The sequence below is a fragment of the Phallusia mammillata genome, chromosome 7 (genome assembly GCF_965637545.1).
Source record: "Phallusia mammillata chromosome 7, kaPhaMamm4.hap1.1, whole genome shotgun sequence".
Taxonomy (NCBI): domain Eukaryota; kingdom Metazoa; phylum Chordata; class Ascidiacea; order Phlebobranchia; family Ascidiidae; genus Phallusia; species Phallusia mammillata.
The window spans coordinates 9,684,119-9,699,394 of record NC_137258.1 but is presented as its reverse complement, the minus strand read 5'-3'; the positions used below and the strand labels follow the sequence as shown (position 1 = coordinate 9,699,394).

The following is a 15,276-nucleotide window of genomic DNA, read 5'->3' as shown; positions in this document are numbered from 1 at the left end:
ATAACCAGTTTTTGCAGACCAACTCGAAATTGCATCCATTACCAACGGGCAATGTTATAGTTCATTCCAATTAGCCAATCAGAATTGAGAAGCGAACATCTTAAATGATCGAAGGGCATGACCGCCCGTCAACATGACGCATTCGCACCATGGAAACGGGAAAGACCTACCAGCGATAAAAAACGAACGGTTAGCACATATATAACCAGTTTTTGCAGACCAACTCGAAATTGCATCCATTACCAACGTGCAATGTTATAGTTCATTCCAATTAGCCAATCAGAAATGAGAAGCGAACATCTTAAATGATCGAAGGGCATAACCCCCCGTCAACATGACGAATTCGCACATTAGAAACGGGAAAGCCGTATCGACTCTGAAAACGGTTAAAACATGTAATTAATCAGCTTGTACAGAATAACATGAAATTGCAATCAGTACAAGGTTACGAAATTTCAGAAATCTATCATATACATAAGGGTGTGGATATATGTCTTGTGCTTATAACAGACTATACTTCAGTGCCGTGCTATGTTTGCAACTCCGCTGTGCTTTTCTATCACGAGTCGATTTAGTATGCATTTGTTTTGACTTAGGTTTTATTTGGCCATAAAAATTGGAAACCCCACTTCAGGACAAAGGACAAACCTAAACGTGTCAAGAAATTACTTTTTTACGGAATAATGCCCATTGTTACTGATTATATGCAAGAACTTTTGCACGCGTGGCACACACACTGCAAACAGGAGATAATTGCCGCATGTAGTGCAGTTATGCTTTCATGCACATTGACTTAATTTCTAGTGAAATACGCAGTGGTGATTACAAAAAAAGCTTTGAGGGAAAATAAACACATTATTTGTTTGTTTAATATATTTCCGCATTAGAAAAAATCTACATGTCTTTGAAAAATTGAAAAAGGTCTCTCGCGTGAAGCGTTCTGCTGTAAAAATGCGCAAAGGGTGTCTCGTAACGGCAACGGGATAGAAAAGAGTAAGCTCCGGGCTACAACATGGTATCCAGCTGGATAAAAGCCCCCCTCCGGAACAGTTTCAAAATTGAGGTTGTTTACGGCTAATTTATTCGCATTGGAAAAATTAAACAGATGTTTGAAAATTTGAAAAAGGTCTCTCGCGTAAAGCGTTCTGCTGTAAAAATGCGCAAAGGGTGTCTCGTAACGGCAACGGGATAGAAAAGAGTAAGCTCTGGGCTACAACATGGTATCCAGCTGGTTAAAAGCCCCCCTCCGGAACAGTTTCAAAATTGAGGTTGTTTACGGTTAATTTATTCGCATTGGAAAAATTAAACAGATGTTTGAAAAATTGAAAAAGGTCTCTCGCGTAAAGCGTTCTGCTGTAAAAATGCGCAAAGGGTGTGTCGTAACGGCAACGGGATAGAAAAGAGTAAGCTCCGGGCTACAACATGGTATCCAGCTGGTTAAAAGCCCCCCTCCGGAACAGTTTCAAAATTGAGGTTGTTTACGGCTAATTTATTCGCATTGGAAAAATTAAACAGATGTTTGAAAATTTGAAAAAGGTCTCTCGCGTAAAGCGTTCTGCTGTAAAAATGCGCAAAGGGTGTGTCGTAACGGCAACGGGATAGAAAAGAGTAAGCTCCGGGCTACAACATGGTATCCAGCTGGTTAAAAGCCCCCCTCCGGAACAGTTTCAAAGTTGAGGTTGTTTACGGCTAATTTATTCGCATTGGAAAAATTAAACAGATGTTTGAAAATTTGAAAAAGGTCTCTCGCGTAAAGCGTTCTGCTGTAAAAATGCGCAAAGGGTGTCTCGTAACAGCAACGGGATAGAAAAGAGTAAGCTCCGGGCTACAAAATGGTATCCAGCTGGTTAAAAGCCCCCCTCCGGAACAGTTTCAAAATTGAGGTTGTTTACGGCTAATTTATTCGCATTGGAAAAATTAAACCGATGTTTGAAAATTTGAAAAAGGTCTCTCGCGTAAAGCGTTCTGCTGTAAAAATGCGCAAAGGGTGTGTCGTAACGGCAACGGGATAGAAAAGAGTAAGCTCCGGGCTACAACATGGTATCCAGCTGGATAAAAGCCCCCCTCCGGAACAGTTTCAAAATTGAGGTTGTTTACGGCTAATTTATTCGCATTGGAAAAATTAAACAGATGTTTGAAAATTTGAAAAAGGTCTCTCGCGTAAAGCGTTCTGCTGTAAAAATGCGCAAAGGGTGTGTCGTAACGGCAACGGGATAGAAAAGAGTAAGCTCCGGGCTACAACATGGTATCTAGCTGGTTAAAAGCCCCCCTCCGGAACAGTTTCAAAGTTGAGGTTGTTTACGGCTAATTTATTCGCATTGGAAAAATTAAACAGATGTTTGAAAAATTGAAAAAGGTCTCTCGCGTAAAGCGTTCTGCTGTAAAAATGCGCAAAGGGTGTCTCGTAACGGCAACGGGATAGAAAAGAGTAAGCTCCGGGCTACAACATGGTATCCAGCTGGTTAAAAGCCCCCCTCCGGAACAGTTTCAAAATTGAGGTTGTTTACGGCTAATTTATTCGCATTGGAAAAATTAAACAGATGTTTGAAAAATTGAAAAAGGTCTCTCGCGTAAAGCGTTCTGCTGTAAAAATGCGCAAAGGGTGTCTCGTAACGGCAACGGGATAGAAAAGAGTAAGCTCTGGGCTACAACATGGTATCCAGCTGGTTAAAAGCCCCCCTCCGGAACAGTTTCAAAATTGAGGTTTTTCACGGCTAATTTTTGTGTGTTTTGACACTGAAAGCTATGATTTCTATTGTGACAATAAAATTCGAAAAAATGTCACAATGGACGCACAAGATTTTGCATGGTTCTATTTTATTTTGAGTATTTATATTCTTTGACGCGTGATCACATTGAAATGCTCTTTATCATGTCATTTTTCCATTTGTTTTTTTTGTTTTTAATTGTGTTTTCATTAATGTTTCATTTGATACGTTACCTGAAATTTTGTGGTAAAATTTTTGTGTTTAGGGGAAATTATTCTGCCAGAATGACACTGGTGTTCATTGTTGCGCAGTGTTGGAAAAATGGTTGAATGATCAGCAAGGAACTACTATTACAAACTTTGTTTGTCAGAGACTTTTTCATGCCATTGGAAAGTTAATTTTTTTCCATTCTATAATAAAAGCTTTTGCGGAAAATAATGAAAATAGTAATTTTTCATTTAAACATGAATTGACATACTTTAACCTCTAATTTGCTGCTACAGTTGTCGTTGGGATCACTACTTGCTAAGCAAATTGGAAAACCAGGGTTTTGAGACAATAAAATTACATTAATGGTGGTGAAAACAATTTTAACTGCCAACAATGTTTATTACTGCAAGACGGTAAATCAACTATCTTATTGGGGTATTTCCCTAAATTTACGTCATGTCAATTGTTAACTTTCAGGTCCAAACAAAGTGTAATTAGAAAATTCACCTTACAACAGTCAAATAGCCAAAGCATTCCTTGCAAGATCCGTTGCTTCACTAAAGTTTGTTTTTGTTTCAAATACGGTTTTGCCTAAAAAAGGTAATTTTTGTTATAGTTTCTTTCAAAATTATTTGAAAAAATGTGCATTCTGTTTGTTAATGTTCGGATAGGCAAACTTAAGTAGTTTATTTGTTACAGCTTTGCACAATGACACACACCAAAGAAGAATTAGACGAAATTTTGGCATTTGGAACAAGTTTAGCACGAAAAGCAGGCGATGTAAGTTTTTCATTACTTTTATTGCAAAAATATTTGATACTTCATGGTGATTGTATTGTAGAAAATACAAGCAGCATTTTTGCAAAACAAAAATATCCAAACCAAATCATGCAACACAGATCTTGTCACTGAAACTGATCAGCAAGTGGAAGCAATGATTATTCAGGACATAAAACAATGTTACCCAAAACACAAGTAAGTATACTATATTCTCCTTTTCATTATTTAGCAATCACATAAAAGCTTTCAATGTGCAGGTGTATATAACAATGTTTTGTGATTTTTTTTTGTTTTTCTTGTTGCATTCACCAATCCCAATTACACAAATGTAAAATACGACACTGAAATAGAAACAATATAGATCAACATAGTGCACCAAGGGATAAACATCAAAAATGTTAAAAACAGGCCAAACAAAACAATTAAAAAAGGCATTGTAACATATGGGATGTTGTTATACTTACATTTCAAATGACATATTGAACAGGTATTATAGTTTTGACCTATCAGATAGGTGTAAAAAAAGACTAAACCATGATTTAAAAAAAATCGCTTTTTATTTGATTCTGATCTCTGAATAAACACATGAGTTTAATCAAGGAATGTTACTCAGATTTATTGGGGAAGAGTCAGTTGCTGACGGCCTTAAATGTGACCTGACAGATGAACCAACTTGGATTGTTGATCCAGTTGATGGAACCACAAATTTTGTACACAGGTGCTGGTAGAATTTAGTAGATTTTTGTCTGTTTTACATTCTAAAACCTATCAACCAGGTTTCCATATGTCGCTGTATGCCTAGGATTTTGCGTTAACAAAGAAAGAACTCTAGGGATTGTGTACAATGCAGTTTCTGGCCAAATGTACACTGCCATCAAAGGACATGGAGCTTTTTGTAATGGTAAACCTTTGAAAGTGTCTAGTGAAACTGGTAAGTAAATCAAGCAACAAACCCAGGTTTTATGTTAATTACTAATCACATGTAAATCCACACAGACCTTAAAAAGTCACTTATATTGGCGGAGTTTGGATCAGCGCGTGATCAAGAGAGTTTGGACTTTGTTTTTGAAAACCTCAGATCAATTATATCAACACCAGTTCATACGTAATTGCAACCAGTTTTTTCAACTTTGTATAGAAAACAAACAATACTCTTTTTAATAGCATTCATTGCATGGGATCGGCAGCACTGAATATTTGTGCAGTGGCTGCAGGGCAGGCTGAAGCATACTTTGAATTTGGTATCCATTGCTGGGATTACTGCGCTGCATCCCTTATTCTAGATGAGGCAGGTGGTGTTTCTTTAGACACAGAAGGCAAGATTTGGCACCAAATTTTCTAGGCATCAACACTTGTGTAATGTTTTGTGCTTAATAGAGGGTGAATTGGACCTGATGGCACGACGGATTTTAGCAGCAGCCAACAACAGTATTGCTTCAGCTTTGTCATCAAAACTAGTTCACAAGCGGTTACCAAGAGATTAGTATCATTACTAGTTTTACTGGATTGTGTTTTGCATTGGCAAATGTTTATCCTAGAATGTAATTAATTCTCCCAACGAAGATATCGTTCTAATGCGTTTGGAATGTTTGTTTTGCTGGCCATATACATTGTCTTGTGGTAAAGCAGGGCAAGTCTACAGGTGCCCATTAGTGATCTGGGGTTTGCTGTAAAAGATAAATGTAACTGTATTTAATTAATATAATTCTGCAATCTTTCATAACAATTTTACTAACTTTCCGCCTGATGCAATGCTTCATAGCACTCTGAAAATGGAACTGTCAGCTCCTTTGGAGTGATTTGTTTTTCATTTTTTGTGTATGGAGAAGCACCCAAACTTAATAATGTTTCAATCATTTTTACATTTCCTGTGCAAGCGGCAACATGAAGTGAATTTTTCCAAACCAACTTTTCTGCAAATTAAAAGCGTTATGCAAACACTTGAACTTTTATCGTTTTTTATAAACATATCACTAAAAATCAATACATTTACTGGATACAGATACAAGACTTTTTTAAAGGATTGTTTTGGTGTGGGTTTTTGTGCCTTTTCCTTTCACTATCAACTGGAGTAAAAAGATTTTATTCACAAACATAACCTAATGCAGTGGTTTTTAACCTTTTTTACTTGCTGCACCCCTTTCAAATCACCAACCAATTTTCACATCCCTGGGTTTTTGTATTTACATAGAATTAGACCTAACCAACCTTAATGATTCAGCATCCCCGCACCCCCTAGGAACAGTTCTCGCACCCCTGGTTAAGAACCCCTGACCTAATGTATTTTAATAAGTTCGTATTGCCCAACTAAATTCACAAATCATCACAAGTGGTTGCTAGTTGCTACAACAGATTCAGAAGCTATGCAATAGTCTGGGTTGCACAACCCCCAGACACAACCAATCTTCCAATTGCAGCTCCAAACATTAAAGGAAATTTTTCATGCAATTACCAAGATTCATCTGTACATTCATAGCCAGAAAAAAAAAGAAAAAAGAGTTACAAAGTTTGTGACCTATTCCACCACAACCCTTATTATCAGGATACTTTAAATAGGTGGCAGGTATAGTTTCAAATGTTAGCAACCCCTGTTTCAGTCAGTAGTATTTAGTGTACAAATTTAACAAACCCAGACTCATTTTGTGATTCAAAGTAAAATGTGTAGATGATCCACTTTTGCATTTTTCTTTGGCTTGGGCCTTTATAAGTTCAATCACACACTTGCAATGACCTGCACAAAACAAATCATTAAGGTACCAGCTGTGCACCTTGTTAATCGCCCAATTTTTTACCCTTTTCAATAGCAACTTGTAGGCTTGATAGTCCTTCAGTATATGGGCTGGCACCTGTTTTTAGGAGCATAGTACAACAATCTGAACTCCCATTCCAACATGCATTGTATAGAGGTGTCCTTCCTGTTATATTTACAGCATCAAGCTGCAAAAAATGTGTTAAATTAATCTGTTACTCAGATGTCTATTTTGATTAAAAATAAAAAATAAATCGTTTTTTTTTTTTAACTACATTCTCAATTTTGTCTGACTTTTGTACTGAATGACCACAACCAAGTGCATGTTAACATACTGCAATAAAATGATTTCTTAACTGAGCCGTAGACTGATATAAACTACATATTTGCAAGATGTTGGTTTGGAATGTGCCAGATTGGCTTTATTAAGCTCTCAAGGATTTTAATGACTTACACTTGAAACAGTTTTGCCTGATTTTTATTTTAGGGAATCAGTCAACATCATAACTTACATTTGCTCCATGCTGTATCAAAACTTTAACGCAAAGACGCTTTCCTCCCAAACAGGCATCATGCAGTGGGGTGTCATGTTCTTGTGTCCTAGAGTTTACATTTCCTCCCTAAAATGTACACATAAGCTTGTATTTTGCTTTTAGATTGTCATTTTTCAACTTACTTGATTTAGCAAAGTCTGTAACTGGAGGGCTCTTCCATTAAACGATGCTTCATGTAGTTCAGTTCGACACAATTTAACATTCATTGAATTGCAGCAACCATTAGGTTTTGTTTGTTGTTATACAACTGGATTTTAAAAATCTAAATAGTAGGTATTCCAATTACAATATAATAGCATAATACTTCTCCTTTTATTCATATCTTACCAACATGATTTTAGACAAACCAAGTTAATTTGACAGTGACTCAGTACACAAACATTTTTAAACAATAATTAAATGTAAACATTAAGTGCATTCCTGTGAAATGTTCTCAAACACACAATATTTGTTCCTTTCAAATGCATTGTAACAACACTAATTTATCAACTGCCAAAACACAATGGTTTACCATGGCCAAGAAGTGCAGACATATGTTGCATAGGGCCAATAATTTACAGGAGTGAAAAACAACAATGACAAACCAGATGGCTACAAAAATAACATTTTAGATGTATGTTATAACAGAGCAGTGTGTTATGGTATTCAACAGTCTGGTATCAAATCTGAGTTATTTACAAAGGAAAATACTTTAAGTGAACTGAAACAGTGCAAAAAATAAAGCACTACAAAAGAAAAAACAAAAGCAGCAAAACTAATATGACTGTCTAATTTGCAGCTTTATGCTTGCTAGTGGTCAATGGAGAGCAAAAGTGGTTGGGTATCATCAGTGTTATCATCCAAAGGGTCTGATGTTGAAGTGGTAGATGGTATAGATTTGCCTAAAGAGGCAGATATAGATTGCCTTGCAACCCTTGCTTTTACAACTTTGATTTGCTTTTGCATTGATTCTGAGACATCTGTTTCATCCATAATTTCTTCCTGAATAAGCTCTTCAATGACATCTTCTAAAGTCACAACCCCCACTACTTTATCCTCCATGCTCAGGAGAGAGGTTGTCTTATTTGAAACCCCTTCCCTCTTTTTTACAACTACAAACATATGACTTTTGCCCATTTGAAAGAGGTTTAAAGCATCATATAGTTGTGTGTCTGCTTGTACACTTAACAAGGGCCTCTGATGATTTGCAAAAACATCCCTAATTGGCAAGTTGTCCTCAGGATCGATTTTTATAAGATTTTTCACTAACACTAATCCAAGCAAGTTGTCCATTGAGCCATCACGAATTGGAACTCTAGAACGACCATTAGCTACAATGATGTCCATTGTATCAAAGTCCATTACTCCATTGATATCTAAAGAGAATACACTGCCAATCAGGGTACAAATTTGTTCCACTGTTTTGTCTCTCATTGACAATGCACCTTTGATAACCAAAACTTCATCATCAGTCAATGGTTCCTCATTCGCATTGTTTTGGTCTTGATGTAAATCAACCAATGCCCCCAACTCGGCTCGTCTGAAAAATGTGGAGTGATTTTTTCCAAGCAAACAGTCTAATAGCTTGGCAATTGGCCAGGAAATAATGAATGTAAGGCCCATTAAAAACCATACCAAAGGTGACATTGTAGCACCTATTGCAAGACCATATCTAGTACACAAGGCTTGTGGCACAACTTCACCAAATATAAGAACAGCAGTGACGGAAACAATGATTGCAGTGATTGGGTTTGAAATTTTGTCAAGAAACAATGGCATGCTTTCTACTGCTGCAGCGTTGGAAAGCAGCAAAGTAACTAAAAGAAGATGATGCCGTTTTACAAGTGGAAGAATCTTTTTAGCATAAATCTGTTCCTGTGGCTTTCCATTAGTTGACAAAATTTTTAAGCTCATTACATCCAGTGACAAAAGACCCATAGTCAAGCCACTCATGAGGCCAGCCACTAAAACTAATGCCACATAAATGGCAAGATATATCCAAAACCACGGAGTAGGAAATAATATGACAGCATTTGGAAGGTATTCAGTTCCGTTGCACATTATCCCTTCGCCGGATGTCTTGACACAAGTGATATTTTCACCTTCCATCTGCATTTTTGCAAACCGAAACTAAACACTACACAAATTATTAATGCTGTACAAAATCTAACAATATAAACAAACAATAAGCAACATGTTATATTTTGCTTCGAGTTTTCTAAATGAAAGAAACTTTACCACAAAAGCCACTGCTTCCGCCATGAAACATTAAAAAGGCAAATTAGCTTGATCTGCTAGTGCTGTAAATAGCAAATTACAACTCCAGCGCCGGCAGCCCGATACACTACTGATTTGAGTCAGCGAAATTCTGAGAAACCTTTTTCCCGGTGTCATAATTGCTGCAGCGCTACAAACAATACTGGTCTTGCTGATAATAATTATGTCAGTTTTTAACACTTACCAAATAATATTGAGTTGCGTACTTTTTATTGCTAGTTGATCAACAGCTATGCTAACTTAATAAACTATCAATGCCAACAGAGGACAAAACCTTTGCATGCATTCCGCGTGAACTGCTAACGAACTTATTTTATTGACTCATACATCACAACATTGATTTGCAATGATTCACTCCTCCGACATCTATTACTTTCCGGTGAAATGACTTTAGTTTGTTGATTTATCACGAGTTTGTGTTTCGTGCAGGGCTTACGCGCACACTAGTTACACTACGCATGAAACGTAATCCGTCTTTTAAGGTCAACTGTCGGTTTTGTTGTGTAATCTAAGTTTGTTATGACTGCCACCAAAAACAGTGAGTAACAAATGACAATAAAATGGCTGATACAACAACTGCCTTCAGCTACTTAAAAACTGTATTGCGTACACAAAACTAAACATGAAACGAACACAAATAACAAGTTATGTTTTGCATTTTATTATTAACGGGTTTGCTAAAGATAACTTTAGGTTTCCATTTTAGCCATTTTGCTTGCGCCATTCTTGTTGTCGTCCGTTCTTAAAGCCCATATTTGAATGTAGGCTTCTGAAAGTGTGATCATTTGCGGTAGTATGTCAGATACGTGTAAGTCCTGTAGTTCGTACCACTGCTTGGACCCCTGTAAAGTTTAGCGGAAGTGATAACAACTAACAAGCGGCGTCCAACAATCACTTTTAGTGGATGTGGCATGCTTGGGCCAAGTCTCAGATGCGTTGTGTGGAATATGAATGGTTTGGTCGTCAAAAATAATGAGATTACCGGCACACGGCACAGCAAACACGTTTAATACGGACCCAAATTATTAGTAAGCCCTGAATGGAGGTTTTAGCACCCATTACAAGCCAAATTTGATAAACATGTTTTCGCTCTTGGTTCCTGCTCACAAAGAATGTAATTGTATGCAAAGAAGGTAATTACACTCTTCTAGATGTATTAATATAAAGGGCCGGAATCTATGCTGTTTTTTAATGTGGTACCATTAACAAAAATGAGTTATAGCTTGTATGTTCACAACAACAAAAATAGCTTTACACATTGCAATCCTGCTTTTAACATGCTTGTGCGTGTGTTTACTTGTACAATCAATGTGTGCAATTGACAATTTTTTTACAGAACCAAAACACATGAACGAGTATATGATTGCAAACTCGATTGAAGACAAATCACAGTTTCCACTTTAATTCAACTTTTTGAATTCCGTTATTTCCCGATTCGGATCCCCTTGACTTACTTTTCAAATTGCCCATCCCCAACAGTGTGATACAGAATGTGCAAGCTAAAACTCTACTTCATGTTTTTAACTAAACCACTTGACTAGGTTATTTCAGTCAGCCTATGAAGCCAAACATTCAATGCTTGTTAAACTTACTGGGTGCAAAACATGAGCTCTGTATGATCCCTTTCCCTCGTTAGGGTCACCATCATGGACAATGTTTGCTACCAGATCATAACATGTGTTTGGAACATTGGCATCAGCAGCAATTAATTCTTCAAGGTCTATGTTTCTACACAACATCAAATGTAGTATCAAAGCCAAATGTGACAACTTTTGTTCACATTTATTTAAACGTTCCTTAAATTTTACAGGAACCAATTACAGGAACCTTACAGTGAAAAAACACTAATATATATATAAGATTGAAAAAGGCTTAAATCAGATCATTGAACAATACACCCTTTTTTTCAAAATGCTTAGCAATATCTAAAAAAGTGGACATTAAGATCCATAAAATTTTTGCACTGTTCTTACTTGACTGGGAAGTTGACAATGGTTGGGTTCTTCTCAGTAAAAAACAAATTTCTGGTGAATCGCTTGATATAAAATATCAAAAATGGTGGTAGTCGTGTCAGCTCAAATCTCTTCATTGTTGAATCTCGTTTCCCTTTGTATTCCTAAAAACATAAAACATTTATTTCTAAAACTATTTCAGTTTAAAGGTTATGTGTATCCTTGGACGTTTTTTAAAAGAGGCTGATTAAATGATTTAATGGTGAAAATAAAGGCCCAAATAGTAAAAACCGACATGCTTTATTTTTCAAACGTTTCGGCAAATGCTCATGTTTGAAAAATAAAGCATTTTGCTTTTTACTTGTATTTGGGCTGTTATTTTCACCATTAAACTTATTAACAGATCCATATATAGTGTTCCATTGGATAAATGAATTTTTATGATAAAAAACATGGGAATACTTCCATAACATGTCTATTCCTGTAAGTCAGGGGGCGGCAACCAATGAAAAAACAAATAAACGTTTTGTTTTGAACGTTTTTGTTTTATCATCACATTTGTTAACCTTCACCTTACAATCAAACCCACACACTCATGAATACAAGTTCAAGGGGCTACTCATAACTAGCAATGTAATATGCCCACTCAATTTGGGAAATCTATTCCAATAAAGCCCAATCAAAGCAATGGTCGGACTTCAAGTGAACAAAATCTATTCTGTTCACAGTGTTCACTTAGTGTTTTTTTATCTGGACAACAGAAATAAAATGCACTCCATGTACTCAAAAATAGGCAATATATTTGAATCGCAAGTTAAACTGCATATTTGAGAGTAGATTTTTGTATGAAGCGTGGGCATCACATATTACATTGCTAGTTGTCGATTGCATATTTTAAAGTTGCCCTGTTTTAAGGGTTTAAGACAAAGATTGTGGAATTGCAGTTTTATCGCTTGGAAAAAAATTCAGCCAACTTTTTATAATATTTAGCCAGTTTTACCAAGGTCAAAAGCAACCAAATTTTATGTTGGACTGTGGGTAAACTGCTTGGTGAGCAATTTGGACAATCTTGGTTTTGGTCTGCTGCATGCGAAAGGTTGCAGACCCCTGCTGTAAGTGTATAATGCAGTAGTGAAAAATATCTCTAGGCATAAAGTCACAAGTTCACAGATCACTAGAAAAAAATGAAGTATACATTGACTCACTTTCTCTACCAATCCATTGAATTTAGCTAGCAATGTGGACAAAGGTATTTGAGGGATGATGTTGTGTTCCAATTCATCTTTGTAAAGTGGAGCAGCAGGAAGATCGAGAGCCAAGTAGAGAAAAGGAGTCTTTGTCATAGTTTCCTGGTATTCCTCGGTGGTCAGTAATTCTTTTTTCTGTTCATCAGACTAAAACACAACAGACAATTAAAAGCTCCAAAACACTTTGTACCAAACATGGCAAGTAGGCTTATTAAATTTCATCAAATGCTCAAAAATTGCACAATACAGCAGTAGTATGGTGTTTACAAACACCGGTATTATTTATACACTTTCCACACATCTTACCAGTTCTGGATTTGGAATTTTTCTAGAAAACACTTTCATTTCACCTTGAAACGTCTTAGTAATAATACCTGTTGTGTAACAAAATAAAATTCAATACATACAAAAAACTTAAATGCAATGTAACTAATACATACTACTGTTTCTCTTTTTTGTTCCATTTAATGCAAGGTGCAAAGAGTTCAAAAACCATCCCAGTAGCTCTAATGGATCCCCCTGCTTGGTTATCTGAAATCTTTTCCTTGAGCAGAGCACTATGCTTTGCAGCATTTCATGTGGGGATACATGTGCCTGTAAAGTTGGTGCATAAAATTTATTCTCATTTTACTTGAGAATTGTGCTACAAAATCTGCTGGTGATTGTAAAATGCTCCAAAAGTATTTTACATAATATACAAGTGTCACCTTGAAATTCCGTGGATTCCATAGTTTTCTGATCAGTTCACCAAACCTAAATCCAGATGAAAAAATAGTTTGAAAATTACACTTGCATAATACACATTTAAACCTTACCTCTGAGTCAAAAGGATCATAATATCTCCAGGTGGACGCTTAAGGTGTGTGTAATTTTCTTCTCTCAGGAAGTAGTCACGAAGTGGTGGGACATTTGAGAGGGCCTGACAGAAAAATAATTTCAGTGGGATTTAAGGACCACTATATGAACATTTTGTTAAGTCACAGATTTGTTGTTTAGGAAAAAAACAACCACTTACGTGTAAGATGACATTGCAGTAGTCATTAGCTTTGATATTATTCAGGCCAACAATTCCTGGAAGGTATGTAGCACCATCATAGGCACGAGAAAGCTTGGAGTCACTGTCCATGTGTTTAATTTGTTGCTTGGTAAAAGTAGGATTTAGCACATACTGCAAACACATTCATGAGTTAGCTTAAAAATTTGGATAAAAAATTGAACGAACCGTAATATCATCAAGCGAAGAGTCAATAATTTGGTAGTTGTCAGGCAGACAATAGAACTTAAGGGTGTACAAGTTCAAAAAAACATGATGGTTCACTTCAACGCTGTGGGTATATGCGTAAGATTTTCTGCCTCTCCCCTGGAATACAAAAAGTCTTTATTAAACTAAAATGCTAAATCATTTCAAAACATATGTATTGATCTCAGCCAGTGGCGTATCCAAGGGGGGGTTGGGGGTCCGGACCCCCCCCTTTTCAAAAAGTCGTGCGTAAATTAAACAGGCCAAAAACGTTCCGTTTACCACTGCGTGATAACAGGAAGTCGTTATCTCAAAGACGCGAGCCTTCAATGTCTTGTATTCGCTTGTTATCTAATCGCCAATTGTGATGTAACAAGGGTTTAATAAGGAGGTTTATGCGCTAATTTCAATAAATTTGGAGCACTCTTTCTTGACCAAACGCGTTTAACAAACCAGCATTAGACAGAAAAAAGAAATACGAACAAAAACAATATGTGTCCCCTTCATAGAAGGGGACCCATAATAAAGTGATTTAAAATTAATGACTATTTACAAAAAAAAGGTCATGTAAGATAAAAAGTTTGAAAAGTACTACTAAAGATATCCCAGTTAAAAATAGCTAACAATCTGCTTGTTAACTAACACTTCATAAACAACAACAACAACTCATATAGGTACCTGAAAGTATTTTCCACAGACCAAACAAGCATATACATTTAGATGAGATAAGGATACTGAGCATAACTTTTCAAAGTCGAAATCCAAGACACTCCTAAAAGACAATTATTTTGATCATGGAAGTCGTCCCAGAAGATTAAATACTGTATGTATTTTATGTGTAAAAAATCAGGTTCCTTTTATATTTATTGCCTTCTTAAGCACAAAGAAGTAAGTTGCTAGTTGTGGTTTCAATAAAAAAGAGATTTTTATACCTGTTAATGGTGTCAAGATAAGGACAACTTCTGCTGCGGTCAACATTTGACTCCTGTTTGTAATAATACTCATCTTCTCCAGATGAGTAATCTTCCACTAAATCATGGATGGAATTGCTTTTAACAACAGCTTTTTTGCTGTCCGGAGTATCTTGTGAGTCACTTTTCTTTCTTTTTTCCCCCTAAACGTTACAAGAGATTTTAAGATTACACAAAACAAAAAGCAGATCTGGTAATTTAGTTTTGACAAATTACCTGAGGTGTTCCTGGTTCCTTCTTTACGTTTGACATATTTTCAAATTTACTTACAATGGAATGGAATAAACTAAAAAATGAATATGTACTGTTCGAGGTTAAAGCTGAAGAATTTTGGAAAGTTGCAATAAATTCCCTAAGGAAACAAATATTCTTTCACGCCTTTTTAAGAATACCATTTACTATAACAAAAAGAAAAAAAATAACGTGGGTGTAAGTCCTCGCCCAAAACAAGAATCAATGCATTGTTTTTGTAAGATACGTTTTGAAATTTCTTTATTTAGCGCAAAACACACATTTAAATGCTATGTTAACAACTTAACATTCTGTTACTTGGGCAGTGGTGGCTGACTGACTGCAAGTCTCTATTATTACCATTACTACGTAAACAAA

The 15,276-nt window shown here is 36.2% G+C and overlaps 4 protein-coding genes across 5 annotated transcripts; 1 reads left to right on the top strand and 3 right to left on the bottom strand.

Annotated features, from left to right (window-relative positions):
• Positions 1-3,213: 3,213 nt before the first annotated feature.
• Positions 3,214-5,708, top strand: LOC145237181 (inositol monophosphatase 1-like). Of its 2 annotated transcripts, XM_080099950.1 has the most exons (9): positions 3,214-3,331; positions 3,396-3,518; positions 3,618-3,698; positions 3,760-3,893; positions 4,312-4,416; positions 4,475-4,629; positions 4,695-4,803; positions 4,863-5,014; positions 5,076-5,708. In XM_080099950.1, exons 3-9 carry the CDS (start codon positions 3,627-3,629, stop codon positions 5,180-5,182), a joined length of 834 nt encoding a protein of 277 aa, XP_079956076.1. In that variant the 5' UTR covers positions 3,214-3,331; positions 3,396-3,518; positions 3,618-3,626; the 3' UTR covers positions 5,183-5,708. The 2 variants fall into 2 exon arrangements, with proteins under 2 accessions (XP_079956076.1, XP_079956075.1); XM_080099949.1 differs by lacking the exon at positions 3,214-3,331 and having other exon boundaries at positions 3,361-3,518.
• On the bottom strand, positions 3,700-7,268 carry LOC145237183 (uncharacterized). The gene is made up of 6 exons (XM_080099953.1): positions 7,124-7,268; positions 6,960-7,067; positions 6,491-6,635; positions 6,328-6,429; positions 5,435-5,611; positions 3,700-5,365 (listed from the first exon to the last, which is right to left on the bottom strand). Exons 1-6 carry the CDS (start codon positions 7,205-7,207, stop codon positions 5,244-5,246), a joined length of 738 nt encoding a protein of 245 aa, XP_079956079.1. The 5' UTR covers positions 7,208-7,268; the 3' UTR covers positions 3,700-5,243.
• Positions 7,269-7,652: 384 nt separating this feature from the next.
• LOC145237178 (uncharacterized) lies at positions 7,653-9,770 on the bottom strand. Its single transcript, XM_080099946.1, has one exon. The coding sequence runs from the start codon at positions 9,093-9,095 to the stop codon at positions 7,791-7,793; it is 1,305 nt and encodes a 434-aa protein (XP_079956072.1). The 5' UTR covers positions 9,096-9,770; the 3' UTR covers positions 7,653-7,790.
• A 68-nt stretch (positions 9,771-9,838) lies between these two features.
• Positions 9,839-15,012, bottom strand: LOC145237177 (ubiquitin carboxyl-terminal hydrolase 39-like). The gene is made up of 13 exons (XM_080099945.1): positions 14,884-15,012; positions 14,629-14,810; positions 14,375-14,468; positions 13,679-13,816; positions 13,472-13,624; positions 13,272-13,375; positions 13,164-13,209; positions 12,897-13,050; positions 12,763-12,830; positions 12,415-12,603; positions 11,231-11,373; positions 10,850-10,985; positions 9,839-10,099 (listed from the first exon to the last, which is right to left on the bottom strand). The coding sequence occupies exons 1-13, from the start codon at positions 14,917-14,919 to the stop codon at positions 9,947-9,949; spliced, it is 1,596 nt and encodes a 531-aa protein (XP_079956071.1). The 5' UTR covers positions 14,920-15,012; the 3' UTR covers positions 9,839-9,946.
• Positions 15,013-15,276: the final 264 nt, after the last annotated feature.